At 40.3% G+C, this 16874-nt stretch overlaps 1 protein-coding gene across 1 annotated transcript in view; it reads right to left on the minus strand.

Moving 5' to 3' along the window:
• Positions 1–12922, minus strand: part of Astn1 (astrotactin 1) — a 342711-nt gene extending 329789 nt beyond the window's left edge. The window contains exon 1 of the mRNA XM_050135418.1: positions 12460–12922. Coding sequence (XP_049991375.1) covers positions 12460–12742 — 283 coding nt within the window. The 5' untranslated portion in view covers positions 12743–12922. The remainder of the gene's footprint in view (positions 1–12459) is intronic.
• Between the last annotated feature and the right edge of the window lie 3952 nt (positions 12923–16874).

The raw sequence follows: 16874 nt of genomic DNA on the forward strand, positions 1-16874 counted from the left end.
ATGAGAGACGCAAGTGGAAAAAGGACTTATTCAGTCACAATTCCAGTGGTTTAAGTACATAGTTCACTCCATTGCTTTAGGACCATGGCAAGGCAGAGACATATGGAAGAAAATATGGTGGACAAAAGCTGTTCATCTCATGTAAGCCAGGAACCAAAGAGAAATACATAATAATAAGAATTAATGAATAAAATGCAGCCTTCAAAGGCATAGCCCACCAATGTACTTCTTGCAACTAGACCTCACCTTTAACAGTTCCATCATCTCACAATAGTCCACTTAAATTCTGAACCCATCAAAGAAACAAGCCATTGATTAGGTCATAGGCCTCAATATCCGTCATCCTGTAAGCTCTGAAAACACACAGACACTCATGCGTGCTTTATTAATTTCCTAGACCAATTTAGAAATTAAGGTTCACCATATTAGTCACCCAGGAAACTCAAGGGGAAAGGGGTGACACAGAAAAGAGAGGAAGAGAAAATAAATGGGTTAAAGAATGAATCAAATGGAACTTATATGTAGAGAAAAAACAGCTCTCAGGGGAAAGCAGGGAAATCCAAAGCCACAGTCAGGACCACAGCCAGACAGTGTACAGACTTTCAGTGTGCCAGAAGATTACAGTGAATACAGATGACAGTGAAAATAGAGTCTCAAGGAAGCTAGACAATATGCCAATCTTACCTACAGTCTAGAAGCATAAAAAACAAATTTCACTAGGTTCTTCTTGGGTGTACCTGCTTAATCTCCTGTCCCTTCAACTATGTGTTGTCACTTTAAACATGGGCACCAGAGTATGTATTCATTTACACCCTTTGACCTACTTCTGAATTTATCCTTTCTACTATTTGCTTCTTAAGCTATAGCTAATAATTTCTCATCCAAACCAGGAAGTTCAATGACCCATTCATATATCCCAGCATCCTTTGACTTAGCCCTCTTACTTACATGTTCATTATCTCACCAACAAAGTCACTAATTCACAGTTTGGTCATTATAATCATCCTATCACCAGACAGTGATTTAGGCACCATAGATCATTTCAATGCAGTTTAAATTGTTCTTGAAAAAAGAAGCAATTACTTTTATGGAGCAAATGTAAAATTGTTACTAAATTCTGACAAAGGCTACACAGTCAGAAAACCTAAGAATAGCCTCACTTAGAATTAGTGATGTGATGTACTCTCCATGAAACATTATCAAACAAAATCCAATTTCACATTCAAGGAACAATTAATTATTACCAGGTGAAGACTGTTTTAGAAATGCAAGAGCAGTTCAAAATGAGGAAATCTATGTATATAATTCACTTCTCCAAAAAATCCAAAGAGAAAAATCCTATCATTAGCTCTATAAATATCAAAAAATTAATTTTAAAAACACTCTTTATGAAGTAAAAAAGCAATCAACTCTTCTGCAATATGCTAATTTTTATTCAATTTAACCTAATTATCAAATGAGTATATAGTAAAGGTGACATCTCAAACCAGAAGGAAACCTGTCGCTGTTTAATGACTGGTACAGACATCTGAGTAACTATAGGGACAGCTAACGTATTACTTCACATAGCACATCTGGACAAGGTTATATGTCATAGCTCATTATCTATCAAATATTTAAATTTAAGGTATAACCATTATGTATTAAAGGAAAACTTAGGAATCCTTTTATAATCTTAACATGCACAAAACGTTCCCAGCTAGGACATGGAAAAAGAATAGAATCCAAAAGAAATAATTAATGGATTTAATTTTATAACTTTAAAATCTTTCTGAAAACCCAGAAACAAAATGAAGAGATAAGGTCTGCAACGGTGATGAAGTTTATCAATCCAAAACCTGGAAGACAAAGGCCAGCCTAGGCTATATGAGACCCCCCCACAAAAACAAACAAACAAAACAAATACAATCAAAGGCAAAATACACAAAGTCATGTAAAATATTTACAATTCATATTATAGACAAAGCAATATTCTACCAAGCATCTGAATATTAATAACATACAAACTGATTAGCAATGGAATGCCAGTCTAGCGGAGTGACAATTATTACAGACCTGTGTAATGATAACAGATATAGAACAGATATGGGGGATATAGAAACCTTCACATATTGCTGAGGAGAGTGCAAACTGGTATAAACCACTCAAGCGCAAACTTGTGAAATACTTATCTTTATGAACCAGAAATTCTCCTCATGTTAAGGTACATAAAAATTTCTTCAAAAATATTTCAGGAAATAGGCACAAAGGTGATAATTGCAACACTGTGTCCAGCGGTGGGCAGCAGAAGGCAACCTGGGTGTCGGCCATCTAAGACGATGGTAAAATGTGGCCAGTATCCACAACGGAGTGTTCTACAGCATCTGTAATCCTTTGAACGATGGTACCAGTGTTCTGTATATGCATTGCTAGATATGATAAGTTGTATATGTAGGAACTTATTTGAGAGTTATCAAATTAAATGTTAAAAATTAAAATTTAGTCACTCTGTTGTGCTACACCCATATTTGAAGTTCTCAAGAGGTGCATGCTATGAGGATTCACCAAACTGGATAAGGCATATATAAAACAATAGCATTATTTCTGAAGACACTGTTAGACAGAAATGGTCTATAATCATACAGCACAGCTGAATCTTAATAAATATATTTCTGAGGACATAAAAAGGGGGAATGGTCAAGCACACCCACAGTGCAAGAACATATGAGGTAGATGCAGGCATATAAGAAGTTCAAGACCTAGCACAGAGCCTTGATACAGTCAGTGCTTAACTGATACCAGACACTGTTAATCTGGTTACTTGGTCTCTATGTTCATACACCAACCCTGAACTCTATAACCATAACGTCATTCAGGGAGATGAAATGGATATGAGAACTAATGCTGATCTACTGTCAGTGACTCAGGTCTGGACAAAGTGCTCTTCTCTGTTAGCTGATTTCACTCTTCTTATAATCTTGTGACAATAGGTCACTCTCTACAGATGACATACAAATCCTACACAGACAACAACTCAGGAAGCACCTGCGTGCTGTCTGTTGGTGAAGCTAGGGGTCAACCATTTTCAAATGCAGGTATCGGGTGAAGATCTGTGGGTGTGGGTCTAATTCTTCCTGCACATCTTACTAGCTCTGTGATTTCGGGGGATTTTGCTTCCTTCCATTTCATCTTCCTATTGCAAGAAGTGTATAATAATAAGAACACCCCAATGAAGTGACATGCACTTTAATTGAAATATTAAGACATGTGGAAGATGAGAGAAATGCACAGACAGTGAGTTGTGACCTTAGTCACTGAGAAGGAACACCTGTATGGACCTGTGTGTCTGTGTCTCACTATAGCATCAATGGTGTTGCTCACCCCCTCTTAGGCACTGCTGGAGAATGAGCTGTGGGATAGTTGTTACCCCAACTCTATTGCTTGTGTGTGCTTTCTGCTCCTGAAGCCAAAGCTTAATTTACATCAGACACATAAGAAATACCGTATGTTTTCCAGAGTCAAGCAAATATGTTTTGGCATTAAGATTATTATACTAAATGTGTATTTAATTTTAAAAATAAAAAATTCAAGACCATTCCAAGCTACATGGGTCTCATTCTATGAATAAGTAAGTAAGTAAGTAAATAAATAAATAAATAAATAAATAAATAAATAAAACTGTATAGATAGTTATGGAACAGCTAAGTGGCTTGGCAGGTAGAGGTACTTGCAAACAGGTCTGAGAAGCTGAATCCAACCCCTTGATCCCACAAGGTGGTAAAAAAGAAATGATTCCCATAAGCTGTCCTCTGACCCCCGCAAGTATGATATTGCATGGAGCACCTGAGCTTCTGCACACAGGTATGCACACACACACACACAATAGATATTTTTATGGGAGAGAGTTACTAGGAATTAGAAACAAAAATGAAGTGAAATGAATGCCCAGATAAATTCATAAACCCCTAGAAGGAGAGTTGCTTACATAGACTTGAGATAAAACTAAGCTATAAGTTGGAGAATATTGTTAACATAAACCTATGCATTGAGGTCACAATAAATAGACATGAATAATCAAAAAGAAAGTAAATACACAAAACCTTGTATGCAGCCTTCAGTCAGAACCACTCTTGACAAAACAAAGGCATTTTGTTGTTGTTTGAGGCAGGGTTTCTCTGTGTAACAGTCCTAGCTGTCCTGGAACTAGCTCTTGTACACCAGGCTGCCCTGAAACTCATGGAAATCCTCTTGCTTCTGCCTCCCAAGTGCTGGTATTAAAGGTGTGTGCCATCATTGCCCAGCTGAAGACATTTTTTTAAAGAAGATGATCAATATATGTTCACTAAGCTGTCTAACAAATATGACATGTTCCTTTGGCCACTTTTGTACAAATCTACAAGGATGCTATTGGCAGACAACAAGGGAATGGGTACTGTAAAAAAAAAATTATTTGACAAAACTGGGAGGCAATAGTAGTTCGTAGTTCCTGAATCACTGTTTGTCCTGTTGTCTGTTGTAAGTACACAGGATCAGGGCAAGAATCCTGCCAGGATAATAAATGTGTGTGTCAAATATATCAACACCTCTAGGAGTCAAGATAACTTCCTGAACATGCAAAAAAAATTATGAGACAAAGAAAGACACTGAAGACAAATACACCTGGATTAAACTGAAAAGCCAGTCTGTTCCGGCCAGAGTCTGGTGGTAAGGAAGTAACAATGGGAAGAAAAAAGGCTGAGGTATTTTGTAAGCTAATCAAATTATTCTGTATAATCCCATAATCACGGATATATCATCACATAAGAGCATTTACATTTGCGTCTATCAAGGCATGTAACTTTAAAGTGCAAAGAGCCAACTCAAATGCCATAAAATTAAAATAAAAAAATCATTTAGGAGGTTTGAGGACCCTAAGATAGGCTGAAGAATGTGGCAAAGATACTAGCTCTAACAAAGATAGATATATGAACAGTCTCACCGAAGGCAGTGAGGGGTAAGTGCTGATCCAAGCAAATTTGGATATAGGTAGTGTTTAAGACTAAAGCAAAAAAAAAAAAAAAAAAAAAAAAAAAAAAAAAAAATCCATGCCTAAAACTGTGCTCCAGCTGCTGAAGTCGTTTCCCATAGGGGTGAAGATAGGCAAGTTCTGGTAACCTCTATAAGCTTCACACTGGAATGGAAATTTTAAATAACTGGATGGCAGATGATGAAAGCCAGGTTTCTCGTTGTTGAAGTGAGATAATCAGAAGGGGAAGTGGAGAACAATTTGTGAGGTCATTATTAATATAGAGTGTGGAATGGAGTTAGAGTCATCAGCATCAACTGATGCTTAGTTTAATATACCTAGAGATGCAGAAACACTGTGAATACATGTGTGTATGAGTCAGCACACACATTTTGTTCCTTTGTTCTAGCAACTGACAGAGTAGAAACAACGATACCTGTGCAGTGCATAAAATAATTCCTGGTGCCTAAACCTTGGTTTCTAATACCATTTTCAAACAAAGAATCAGGGCTTCTTAGAAACAGAACTATGTCAGGTAGGGGTGTGGAATAGGCTGAATAAATAAACCTAGAAGAACTTACATAGGCTAAAAGTAAGAAAGTCTTCAAAACAAAACTCCACACTAACAGGAGTATGTGAGATACACAGAAGCCTACTGAAATAATTCCCTTTTAGGTAAAGCTAGAACAAGCAATTGGAACAATAAAATCAATACAATAGTATTGAATTAAAACCCCAAGTATAAAATAAATATTTATGAGTACATTTGTTATGAATGAATAATTGAAAAAAATAAACAGAAAATACTATTCTCTTATATAGAATGATTCTAAATAATTTATACTAATTATATACTAAGCCTAAACAACAAGTGGACCACAGGTAGCACAGTGTGGTCTGTGAGCAATGTGTTCTGCTGGAGTAGAGTATAGAATGGGAAGAAGAGTGAATCTCTACAGAGGAGACCTCACAACACAATCTCACTAGCTCGTCAAGATCATTAGTACCTGTGCGCAGTCATGTTGATATTGTATGGTAGAAATGACAAGATAGACCTTCATCCTCAAATCCTACATCTCTTCTAAGTACTGGGGCAAAACCAGGCCAATACCAATGGAAGAGCATTCTACAAATATCTGAGCAATATTCTTCAAACTGTCAAGGTCATTATGAACAAATCTTATCACCATTGGTAAGAGAAGTCTGAGCAAACAGGACAACTAAATGCAGTGTAGTGTTGTGGATGGGATTCTGAAAGGCAAAAGCTGGTCCTTCAACTGTGCCAAAAAAAAAAAAAAAACATACTAATGTAAAGGTTAACAGGAGGAGGGCGTGCATGTTCATACATGTAAAATTGTTCTAAATACTGAAGCATGTTTTTCAAAACTAAACAACAAAACAAAACCCCCAATCAAGTCCTGCCATCATCTTCAAACTCCCCTTTTTGTCTTCCCCTTCTCATTAAAATCTTTCATATTAGAGGAGACTCCATTCTTCTTTTGTTTTTTGTGTGTTTTCTTTGCATGAACATTTGACCACATCTTTACCTGTCCTCACACAGAATGACTGGATCATATCATACTAGGTGGAGGTATTGCTATATTTACTTCCAGTTTTCGTCTAATGGTGTGTCCGGATTTTTCTGTTACCAGCAGCATTGTTACAAGTATTCCTATGTATGAACCGAAGACTTTCTGTGCTGTGTGCTACATAGCTAGCTGTGAAATGGCTTGGACTTCAGGTGGGCACATTTTCAACTCTGCTTGTATAAGAGATAGAGCATTAGTTTAGATTTCCATCTGTAATAATTTAATTTTTTCTGAATTTTGTTCGTTGAAAAGAATCCACATGAGTGTCCAAGCAGATATTTTGATTTTCTTATAAAGGTTTTAAGGTTTATCATATTTGTAATAAAAGTAATATGGTGATAGATGTCGTTGTAACGCATTAGAAACTGTCATAGACTAACTTGTCCTGGGTGATTAGCTCGATTAAAATAGAGCCTCTCTACAGTCTGTAGGCATCTATCCGGACAGGGTATAAAAGTGAAGAAATTAAAATTTGACATGTCTTCACTGAAATTTCTGTCCTCATAAACTGGCATTTCTCTGAGAAACTCCTAGACATTTAAGTCCAATTATATTTAAAGCTAGGAGAGGGGGAAATAAAAGAAAAAAAGCAACAGAGGGAGGAAGCAAGGAGGGAATATGTGTGTGTGCACATTCATATGTATGTGTATGACTTTGCTTTATAAAACAAGAACTCAATCTTCCTTCCAAAGAGGAATAAAAAAAATTAGGCTGGTATTTATTTTTCTTTCATGAGCACCAGTGTCTTGAATTTAAGCTGTATCAGCACATCTTGAAGAACACTTGAAGCATCGTATAATTCATCATTCCTGCATTCAAAACCCCTTTGATGTAAAAATCTACATTTCTGTGGAGAAACAGTAAATAATAACCCTCTCAATACTATAAATTAGCACGTTCTGCAAGTGTGTGTTGTTTAAGTGCTGAAAATCCCAGCTTCAGATTGCCCTCATTCATGCCACCGTGTCTCAGATGAGGTCGCCGCTCTATAAATTTGCTCATTGTTAACCTAAAGTGCACTGTACAGAAGAGCAAGAGACATACAGGAAATACATTTTAAAGCTCTGCTTTCAGTGGAAGATGGAGAGAGCTGTGAAAAGAAGTTGGGGACACTGAAGTATTTCAATTGCTTCCCGCTAATCCGAAGCCCACATACATATAAGGAGGAAATGCTGTCCAATGTTGTATATGAAGCTAGTTGCTCACTATGAAATAGCTCACTGGACTCTGATAGTGGATTTTAAGCACAAGATCATATAACAAAGATCAGAAGCTTCCAACCAGAGCCACACACACACACAGAGTTTCTGCATGGCCTCACCCTCCCCCCTTCATCGTATTCTTAATTTGCATTTTCAGGGGGCACTTCTTAGAGTATTAAACATATTATCATCATCCTCGCCCAGCAGGTTCATCATGCCTCTGGATGCCATAAAATACCGCCAAGTAGTAAAGGGATTGTAAATAAGGACGACCAAACTCTTCATAGCTAAATAAAACTTGGGTGCTTCTTGATGGAGTTCGCCTTCTGCATCAAGGCTTGTGTAAGGATCCGCTGGATAGATAAAGCTGCGTAAAAGACATTTACACACAAAAGATTTCTCCGTACAAAGCAGGTGAGTGTGTTTTCTCTATCCTATTCATTGCCAGAAATCCTTTATCTAACTGTGTAAAAGGGTAGATTTTTGAAAAAAAAAAAATCAAAGCATAGAGCAGAAGGCATAGATAAAAGCCTGAATGTCATATTACCTGTCCTAAGTTTAAGTGACAGATCAATCCATGATTAACAATGGGGCCCTGAGCAATCTTTTTGTCTCCAATGATCTTCACTCTTCTCTATTGTTGGAAAGGGTGGCAAGTCGGAGGCTGACACCAGGCCTGCCTTCATAGCCGGTTCTTTTAACCACCACACTGGACTGCTCCAGACACTTTTGACAGCATCTTGTATGTGGGGCCTTACTACACCTCTACAGGCTAACTGATTTATCCTTAGCAAAACTTTCTTCTATGAAATCCACAACAGCTGATGCAAAACACCAAAGCATACGGACTAGCTCTATCACTAAGGTCTGTACATGCAAAGGCTCAAGAGTTGGGTTTGGAGAAGAGAAACATCCTCCTCAGATGTCCTCGGGAGTAAGAAACACATCTATGCACAGCGCAGCAAAGCTGGACGTCCCTCCTCACATTAGCCCCGTCCCAAGATCAAATGTGCTCCCAAAGCAGCAATATCTTCTGTTATGAAAGACGAGACAAGGATTTTCAGTTGAGATATTAATTTAGTAAACCTTTGAATTCTCCCAAGAGGATACTACGGCTTATATGCCGAAATATTTTTAGTTAGAAATTACGGTTGTTTTGCAATACTTTAGAAAACCTTCACTACACACCTGAAAGCAGAGGTGTAGATTATCTGGCTTGGAGTTGCCTGACAAGTACCATAGGGAAGACAATCATTCACAATAAAATTCATATTTGCGGGAAGGCAGGAAAGCTAGAGATGACAGGAGCTGAATTTAAATATTCCAATCCAAAGCTTTGGATAGCTGAAGCAGATATAACTTAAAGTGCCATCTTACCCTTGTACCGTAGTCTGCAACTCCCACCTCAGAGAACAGGAGACAAGGATTCCTTCGACCCTACCACAAGAAACGATATTACAAGTAAAATGGACAGGCTGACAGCTGAGATAGTCTCTGGAGCCGCGCATCACTGCTTTCTGCGTCAGGTCAACCCTCCCTGCCTGACCTGTGCAAAGCCATGCCTACTCTCCAGAACCACATGCGTTTCCCAGCATTCCCATATCGAGGCTCCACTCTAGCCAAGCTAATCTCCATTCACAGCCAGGCCATTCCTATATCCATGTATTCATAGTCACCACTATCATCTTAACCTTTCCACGTGAACTTTCAGTTATCCTAGACAAAGCCTAGTCAATCAAATATATTTTTTCCTTTTATTCCATCCATGTATATATATATGTATGTATGTATGTATATGTATATATTTCTAGTCTTTGCAAAGAGATACAAAAGTGTTCCAGCTTCAGTGGTCTGTGGAGGTGCTAGGGACAGCTTCACAAAAAGGTAACATGAGTGTAACAATCACATGACTGGATAGCTGTGAGCAGGGGACAAAGAGCCCTCCAGGAAGGAGGCATGTACAAAATCTTAAACGAATCCTGAAAACTACAGCTGATTTGAAAGGATAAGGGGCCTGAAAAGCTGGCAGCAAGATCACTTTTGGAAGATTCTTATTTGGAATAAGAAAAGTCTGACTTGATCCTCAGAGGGAAAAAAAGCCAACATTTGTTTTTGTTATTTATTCTCATTTTTTTTTCTGCGAGTGACGGGACCTGATTTTGGCCAAGGTGTTGCTAAGTCCGTCCTCCACGAAGCCTGCTCATCTCTCAGACACATCTCAGCATTCCTGTTTCTCGACATCTATCCAAACACACAAGCGTCTATGTTCCTGTTAACTAGAGAGCACCTGGGCCAGGCATGTTTTAGTCAGCTTCTGGGTCCTGATAGTAGCAAAAAGAGCAAAGAAGTAGGAACTTCGTGAATTCTCAGAACTACTGGCTGGTGGATAGTTGCTTCCTGAGATGTAGAAGAGACCTACCACAAATTATTACACCCCTCACGGTAAGTCTTCAGTTGTAGCACTCGGGACCACAAAAGATAGCCTTAAGAACATGTACGTGTTCTTCAGTCCGTCCTCCATGAATCTGAACTCCTCTCATTCTTCTCTCTTACATGCCATTCCTTTGGGAATCACAGGCCAAAGGGGGCAGACACCAGCAAATCACTGGCTCTGAGCCTATTTGGGTGACTGAGAGGTTGGAGAATAATCCTGCACTTTCTGGTTCTGAAGTGAAAGTGCCTGTGCCTTAGTGCAGTAGGTTACCATAGCAACCCCAACAGGGTGCTGCAGTGGGCAGCTACAGTACCAAGGCGCAGAAAACTCATTCTTGACCATCTGAGTTTTGGACATCGGGCTCATGTAGGAATATCACAGGACACAGCCCCGGGTTTGGGATTTTTCAAAAAGAGAAGTGGAGTTCTGAGCACCTCCTAGCCCAGCCTTTCCTTTTCATCCACATATGTCCAACTTTATGCACAGTAAATACTGCATGCAGAACCCCAAACAACCCCTTTAGAAACATATAATTGTCCACATTCACTTTTACAAAGCATCACAAACAGATTGTATTTGCCCATCAGCATGACTTCAACACGAACTTCACATCCACTAAACTCAACAAATTGAATGCTGTAACAAGTAGCATATTCACGCTGTTTCTGTTTCTAGCCAGCCCCCAGTCTTTATTATGTTATTGGTATTTTTCCTGCAAAAAATAAAATAAAATAACCCATTCAAGTGTGTAGGTTGGCTTCAATGGGATTAACTGAGTTGCACTCCAGGAACTGTAAATGAACTTTTCATAGGACCAGGCAATTTTTTTCAATTACTTTCCCATTGCAGTTGAGGAACCAGGGTTTCCTCACCTACTCCCTAAATGCTCTGGGTATAAAGATGAATCTTTGTGAAAGAAGGGTAGGGAGAGAGCTTATAATTTCACCTATGGCTTCAACCTACACATGGCCAGTGGGAAGCCATATTCATGCAAAGTGAACTTGAGTTTGCAGGATGTTACGTAAATGTAATAGCATCCTGGACATGGTTTCTCTCTCTCTCTCTCTCTCTCTCTCTCTCTCTCTCTCTCTCTCTCTCTCTCTCTCTCTCTCTTTCCCCTCCGTCCCCCGCATCTACAGACTGAATTATGGTTATCCTTATCTCCTTTCCTGAACAAAGTTATATGTGAAGCATATTGTAAGACCACATACACTGTATTTTGGAGACATGGACTGCACAATTGGGTGGGGGCAGCATGGAGAGGCACAGAGTTTCAGATGGAGTAGGATGTTGCCTAAGTCACATGAGCCTATGATACTTTGCAAGATTCTGGTAATGAAAACAAACCGGTAGAGTCAAAGCGACCTAAGATTCAGTCAGCATCTGAAGGGATTTGGTGACTGTTAGAAAATTAGGAGAAAGGGATCAGAGAGTTGCAAACAAAGGCAAGAAAAGCCTCTTGCCCAGGGAAGCTGTTCTGTGTGCAAGGATATCTGCACCTAAGGAAGTTTCAAGAACAGATGAGAGCAATAGCAATAGTTGGGCCACAGTTGGGCCATTTCCTTAAACAAGAGACCTGAAAGCATCATGGAGATGTAGAGGGGCCTGAAAAAGGAGGTTGTTAAGATTTAGGCGTGGAAGTACAACTTCCCAAGATGAACTCCAGCCACATAAGAAACTTGTTTGGAAGGAAGGCTATCAAAGCCCTGGTGACAGATGGAGGCTTTTGGATGAGGGATGATCAACCCTTGCAGTGAGGCACTCACGTGCTGGCAAGGTGACCATAGAATTCCTATTCCTAAGGCCTGGAGATAGTGGTGGAGATATATGCCCAAACGTGTGACGCCAAGAGCTAAGCATGTGGCATGTAAGCAGGGAGAGAGGCCTATGAGAGTTGGACTGGAAACTGACGCTGTACTGATGTGTTCCTGAATGAAAACTCCCAGCTCAAGGCTGAGGAAGGTTTCAGAGACATCTCCAGCAACCTGTTCCTTTGGGGCAAGGCAGCTGAGAAGGGGGGGGTCGGGTCTCCGGATCTATCGGATTTGGGGAGACATCAGGTGCACTAAAGCCAAAGTGCCAGCCTGCAAGTGGGTGTGGAGAGAGGTCCAGCAGTGGGGCGGATCCAGGGAGGTAGTGTGGGGGAGGGGAGGCGGCGGCAGCAAGTGGATGTGTGGAGCGGGCCGAGTGGGGGGTGGGGGCGCTGGTCCAGCGCCTCCTCCGGCCTCTTAGACCTCTCCAGGGACTCACCCAGCACGAAGTAGGGTAGCTCCGTGTTCTCTAGGTCGTCCACTACGACCATTTCTCCCGGGAAGTCATTGCGCACAGAGAAGAGGAGCTTGGGTTCGGAGGCCGAGGGACTGTGCATGATGCTCAGGTCGTTCTCGCGCAGGAAGGGCAGCGCCGACACAGTGATGCTCTTGAGCTTGCACTCCAGCTCCTTGGATGGATCCGCGTCGCCGGCAGCTGTGGCCAGCACCGCAGCCGGCCCCCAGCAGCAGGCGAACAGGGCGCAGAGCCTGGCTAAAGCCATCTTGAGCCCTGGCCGCCTTCCTCCCAGCGCTGCTATGATGGGGGAGGCAGCGAGCAGGGAGGGAGCAGCGAGCAAGCAAGGGAGGCGGGGGAGGTTGGGGAGGGGACACAGAGCTCGAGAGCCCTGGTCCCCGAAAAGAGATGCTTCTCAGAGAGCCCTAGGTTCCAACGCTGAGGTCTGGAGAGCCCAGCTCTTTGTTTCCCGGAGCTGCTTATCTGGGGAAGGGAAAAGGGGGGGGGGGGGAGAAAAAGGAAAGGAAGGATGTTGGGAGGAAAGAAGAAGAGGACTGGGGATTCTAGGGAATCAGGTCATCCCCCAGCTGGCTGATGATGCTCCTGCCTTTTCCATCCCCCAGGCTCTTAACTACCTGCTCTGCATTTTTAGAACTGCGTCTTTGTAATGCAAAAATATCTCCTGTGGCAGCAGAACCCAAATGGCTTGGGGAAAGACACACACTGGCACACACCTTAAAGGGCTCTTCTTCAAAGCAGGTGAAGGGGGGCGAGGAGTGTTATTCTAGATAAAAAAAAATACAGTCTTTGGGGTTTTGTGAGCTTCCCTTCTTCTTCTTCTTCTTCTTCTTCTTCTTCTTCTTCTTCTTCTTCTTCTTCTTCTTCTTCTTCTTCTTCTTCTTCTTCTTCTTCTTCGAAAAAACAACTTCTTAGTTGGATTTGTCTGTTGTATTAAGAGGGTGTTGAAATAAATGCACACGTATACATTTTGACCCAATATGAACCGTGAAGAATATTTAAAGATAGCATTCGCAATATTGATATAGAAAGAGCAATCGAAAAAAGGTGAACAACAGAGAAAGAAGTCAATGTAACCCATACTGTTAAGCAAAATAGAACTTTCACTTGCAACTCATGCATTTCGTTTCTGTCACAAACGTTATGTAAAACAAGCAATAAAAAATGATGGTGATCCTGTGATTGATAGGGGGAGCAGACTTAGCTCAAAGAAACATTAAGCATTTAATTTAAAAACCAGTAAATAGAATAGAGCAGAGAGGATATGTGAGATTAAAGTTTCTCAGCAGTACTAATCAGTGGGAAAGCAATAAAAGAATATCGCAGGTTGTGACGGAGATCAATCCAAGCTCTGTCAAAAAAAAAAAAAAAAAAAACAGGGCAGATGTTTAATACCCCTCCACACACAGTATTCTTAGAAACAAGAGCACCACCACCCAGACAGAGTTCATGTAAGTTCTGCTTGCACTAAAGCAGGCAGCTGCCACTAAATGCTGTACGGTATACACTGTATAAGATAAGCAACAATTGGGAAATGCTGGCTTCTGATATTTGCCTGAACTTCCACATGATAGGCAATGACTTACTTCAAAAGTATGCCCTTCCAACATCACCTGTTCAGTGTGGATTCAAACACCGAGGCTCGAAGACTGTGCTTAGCTCGGTTCCTGCTCTAGAAATGGAATTCATCACCTTCTCATATGGATCCCACCTTTGCAACAATGGCTGCCCCAATCTGCATGGTGTAACTTACTGATGCATGCGAATGTGTTTCCTTTAAATGACAAACCATGTGCCCTGCGTTCTAGAAGATTGATCTAACTGAATAGTTCAGTCTAGTTGAACCAACCATGTTTTGAAGGTCACAAAAAAAAAGAAAAAAGAATTCATAAATTGATGCATGTCTTGTGCTTAAACTTGACATATCCAAAAATTAGTGCAAAGGCATATTAGCACGTACCAGTGTGAACTAGTGCAAGAGGATATATCAGCTAGTGGGCTTTCCAACCATCTCCATTGCTCCCCAAAGAGAGCTGAAGGATGTACAGACTCCATGAAATCTTTTCCTCTCCCCCAGCATAGAGAAATGCATCAACAGATGAAGAAACTAAGATCAACAGAATAGTCAAGTGCTTGATGAGGTCAATCTATAAAAAAACATATGTACAGCTAAAGCAAAACAATATTTCATACACGGCAGCCATCATTCGGCAAACACCAAGCACCCACCTTTTCCTGAGCATTCATCAGAGCTTGGGCCAAAAGAATAACTGACTACTTTTGAATAGTATGAAACCTATTATAATTTTTTAAGTTTTCCTGATTTTGAAAAGAGCAAGTATTGTGTTAGAAAGCACAAGTGAAGCACTGTAGGGTTGGCTTCTCATAAGTCACTATGGAGTCTTCATACAGTGTTGTAGTTGGGAGTGTTAGATGTTGACATCTCGATTTCATCTTAAGAGTTTATCAATAGAGGCTATGGGAACAAAAGGACAACATATTTTGCCTTAGTTCCCATACACATGGATGCAATCTCATACCTAGCGATGGGGACAGAAATTGTAGTTCACAGCAGCCAGACTCCTGTGCAGTGCTTTACATTTCAGTGGGTTGAGGAGATGTGGGTGTGTCTCAGTCCTCACTTTCATGTAGAGGCAATGTGCTATAGCAACCCAACAGATGTGTCTCAAGGCCTGCCTTCCTCATATTCTCCTTTGAAAGGGAATTTGAACCAAGTTGTCTTTAGCTTTTTATGAAAAGAATAAGCTCAAGTGTCTGTATTCACATCCCATGCCATAGACAACAGATATGCAAGTATTTATACTATTTAAAACTACGAAATACCATGTTTTGTTAGTTGTAAAAGCCTGGCTTTTCTCCTGAGGTCCACTGTTGTCAGTGGCCTCTTTTCACTCCTTTAATGCCTTTTTGATTGCTTTTCTTATCAGCCAGCTCTGTACCCAAGCACCCAGTTACCAGAAATTCATAAACTCTTTCTTCCTTCATTCCTTTGTAGCTTTTCTGCAAATTTCTGTACTTTGGAAATTTAAAGAATTTTCCATTTCTTACACTATTTATCCCCCTAGACTGTTGTTCACTCTGCTATATCTCATTCCTTGATCATCTCCCCCAAATATGTGTTCACACATATACACACCAATGAAAATAAAGCCTATTTCTCATTTTCACTCCTCCTGTGCCCTTCTGTTCACACAATATACAGTACCCTCCATTCCTCAGGTTGTCTGAACTCCTCAGATAAGCCTCCAGCCTTGTGTTGAAGTGAGAAATTTCAAAACTTCCTGTTCTCTTAGCTCTGTTCACTGAACATGTATCCACACACACAAACACACACACACACACACAAATGCATAGCCATATTCAGTACAGATGCTGAATTCAGTGTCTTGTAGTCAATGTTTTTCTTTGTAGCATTTAAACAACAATAACACTAATAAAAATAATAACAATAATAATAATGCATAATTTGTATGGTGGTCATGAAAAAGAAATGACATTATGTACGTGAAGTGCCTCACAATTCAGACATTTAGTTATCATTTAATGGTGATACTTCACCATTGTCACTATGTATGTAACTGACAGAAAGTAGACTTTTGAATCATTGCCACATAAGTGTCTCCACTGTAAGTGTAAAAAGTAAATTTAGTGATTTACATTCCTTGACGTTTACCCAGAAGAAATGATAATGTGTGCGTACCAGCAGCGAAACATGGGAATATTCTGAGCAGGTTCATTAATAATAATAGATTAAAAAATGGGACCAGCTCAGATGGTCATCAGCTTCCTGTATCAAGGACAATAATTTGTGAAAAAAATAAAGCAGAGACCACTCTACTCACTAATACTTTATATTTTCAGAATTTAAGAGCAAGTACCATCTTTTGGGAATGAGCAATAGGCTACCATTTCTCTTTGGGTGGGTATAAGATTCTGACTAAGAAGAAGCAATCGTTAGCTTCATGTAACGTTGGAAATGATGTAAACAGTGGTTACATCAATGCATAGACATTCTTCAGATGAACTCATGTGGAGTTTTTAATGTGTGTTTTCATCATTAAAATATCATTGGGTGGTTTAAGACACCACAGAAGAAAACACAGCCAAGTTCCTTTATTTTTACACGATCAGTGATCAGTGCTAACACCCCTGCCCCCAGAGTTTCTGGCACTTTGTTCTTTCCGGTGACTTGAGTTACAGCTATTCTACCAGTCATTCATTTTATCTCTTCTGCAAAACATTTCGCAAGAACCCTGACCTCCATTGTGTTCCTACTTGGGACAGGCTCAGTGGGCCCCTGTCTCTGGGAATCTCAGGGACAACCAGCTCTGCATTGCAGAAGCAGTTAGATTCTCAGCATT

This window comes from Alexandromys fortis, unplaced genomic scaffold (assembly GCF_014885135.2).
Source record: "Alexandromys fortis isolate MF-2015 unplaced genomic scaffold, M_Fortis_MF-2015_v1.1 scaffold_21, whole genome shotgun sequence".
NCBI lineage: Eukaryota > Metazoa > Chordata > Mammalia > Rodentia > Cricetidae > Alexandromys > Alexandromys fortis.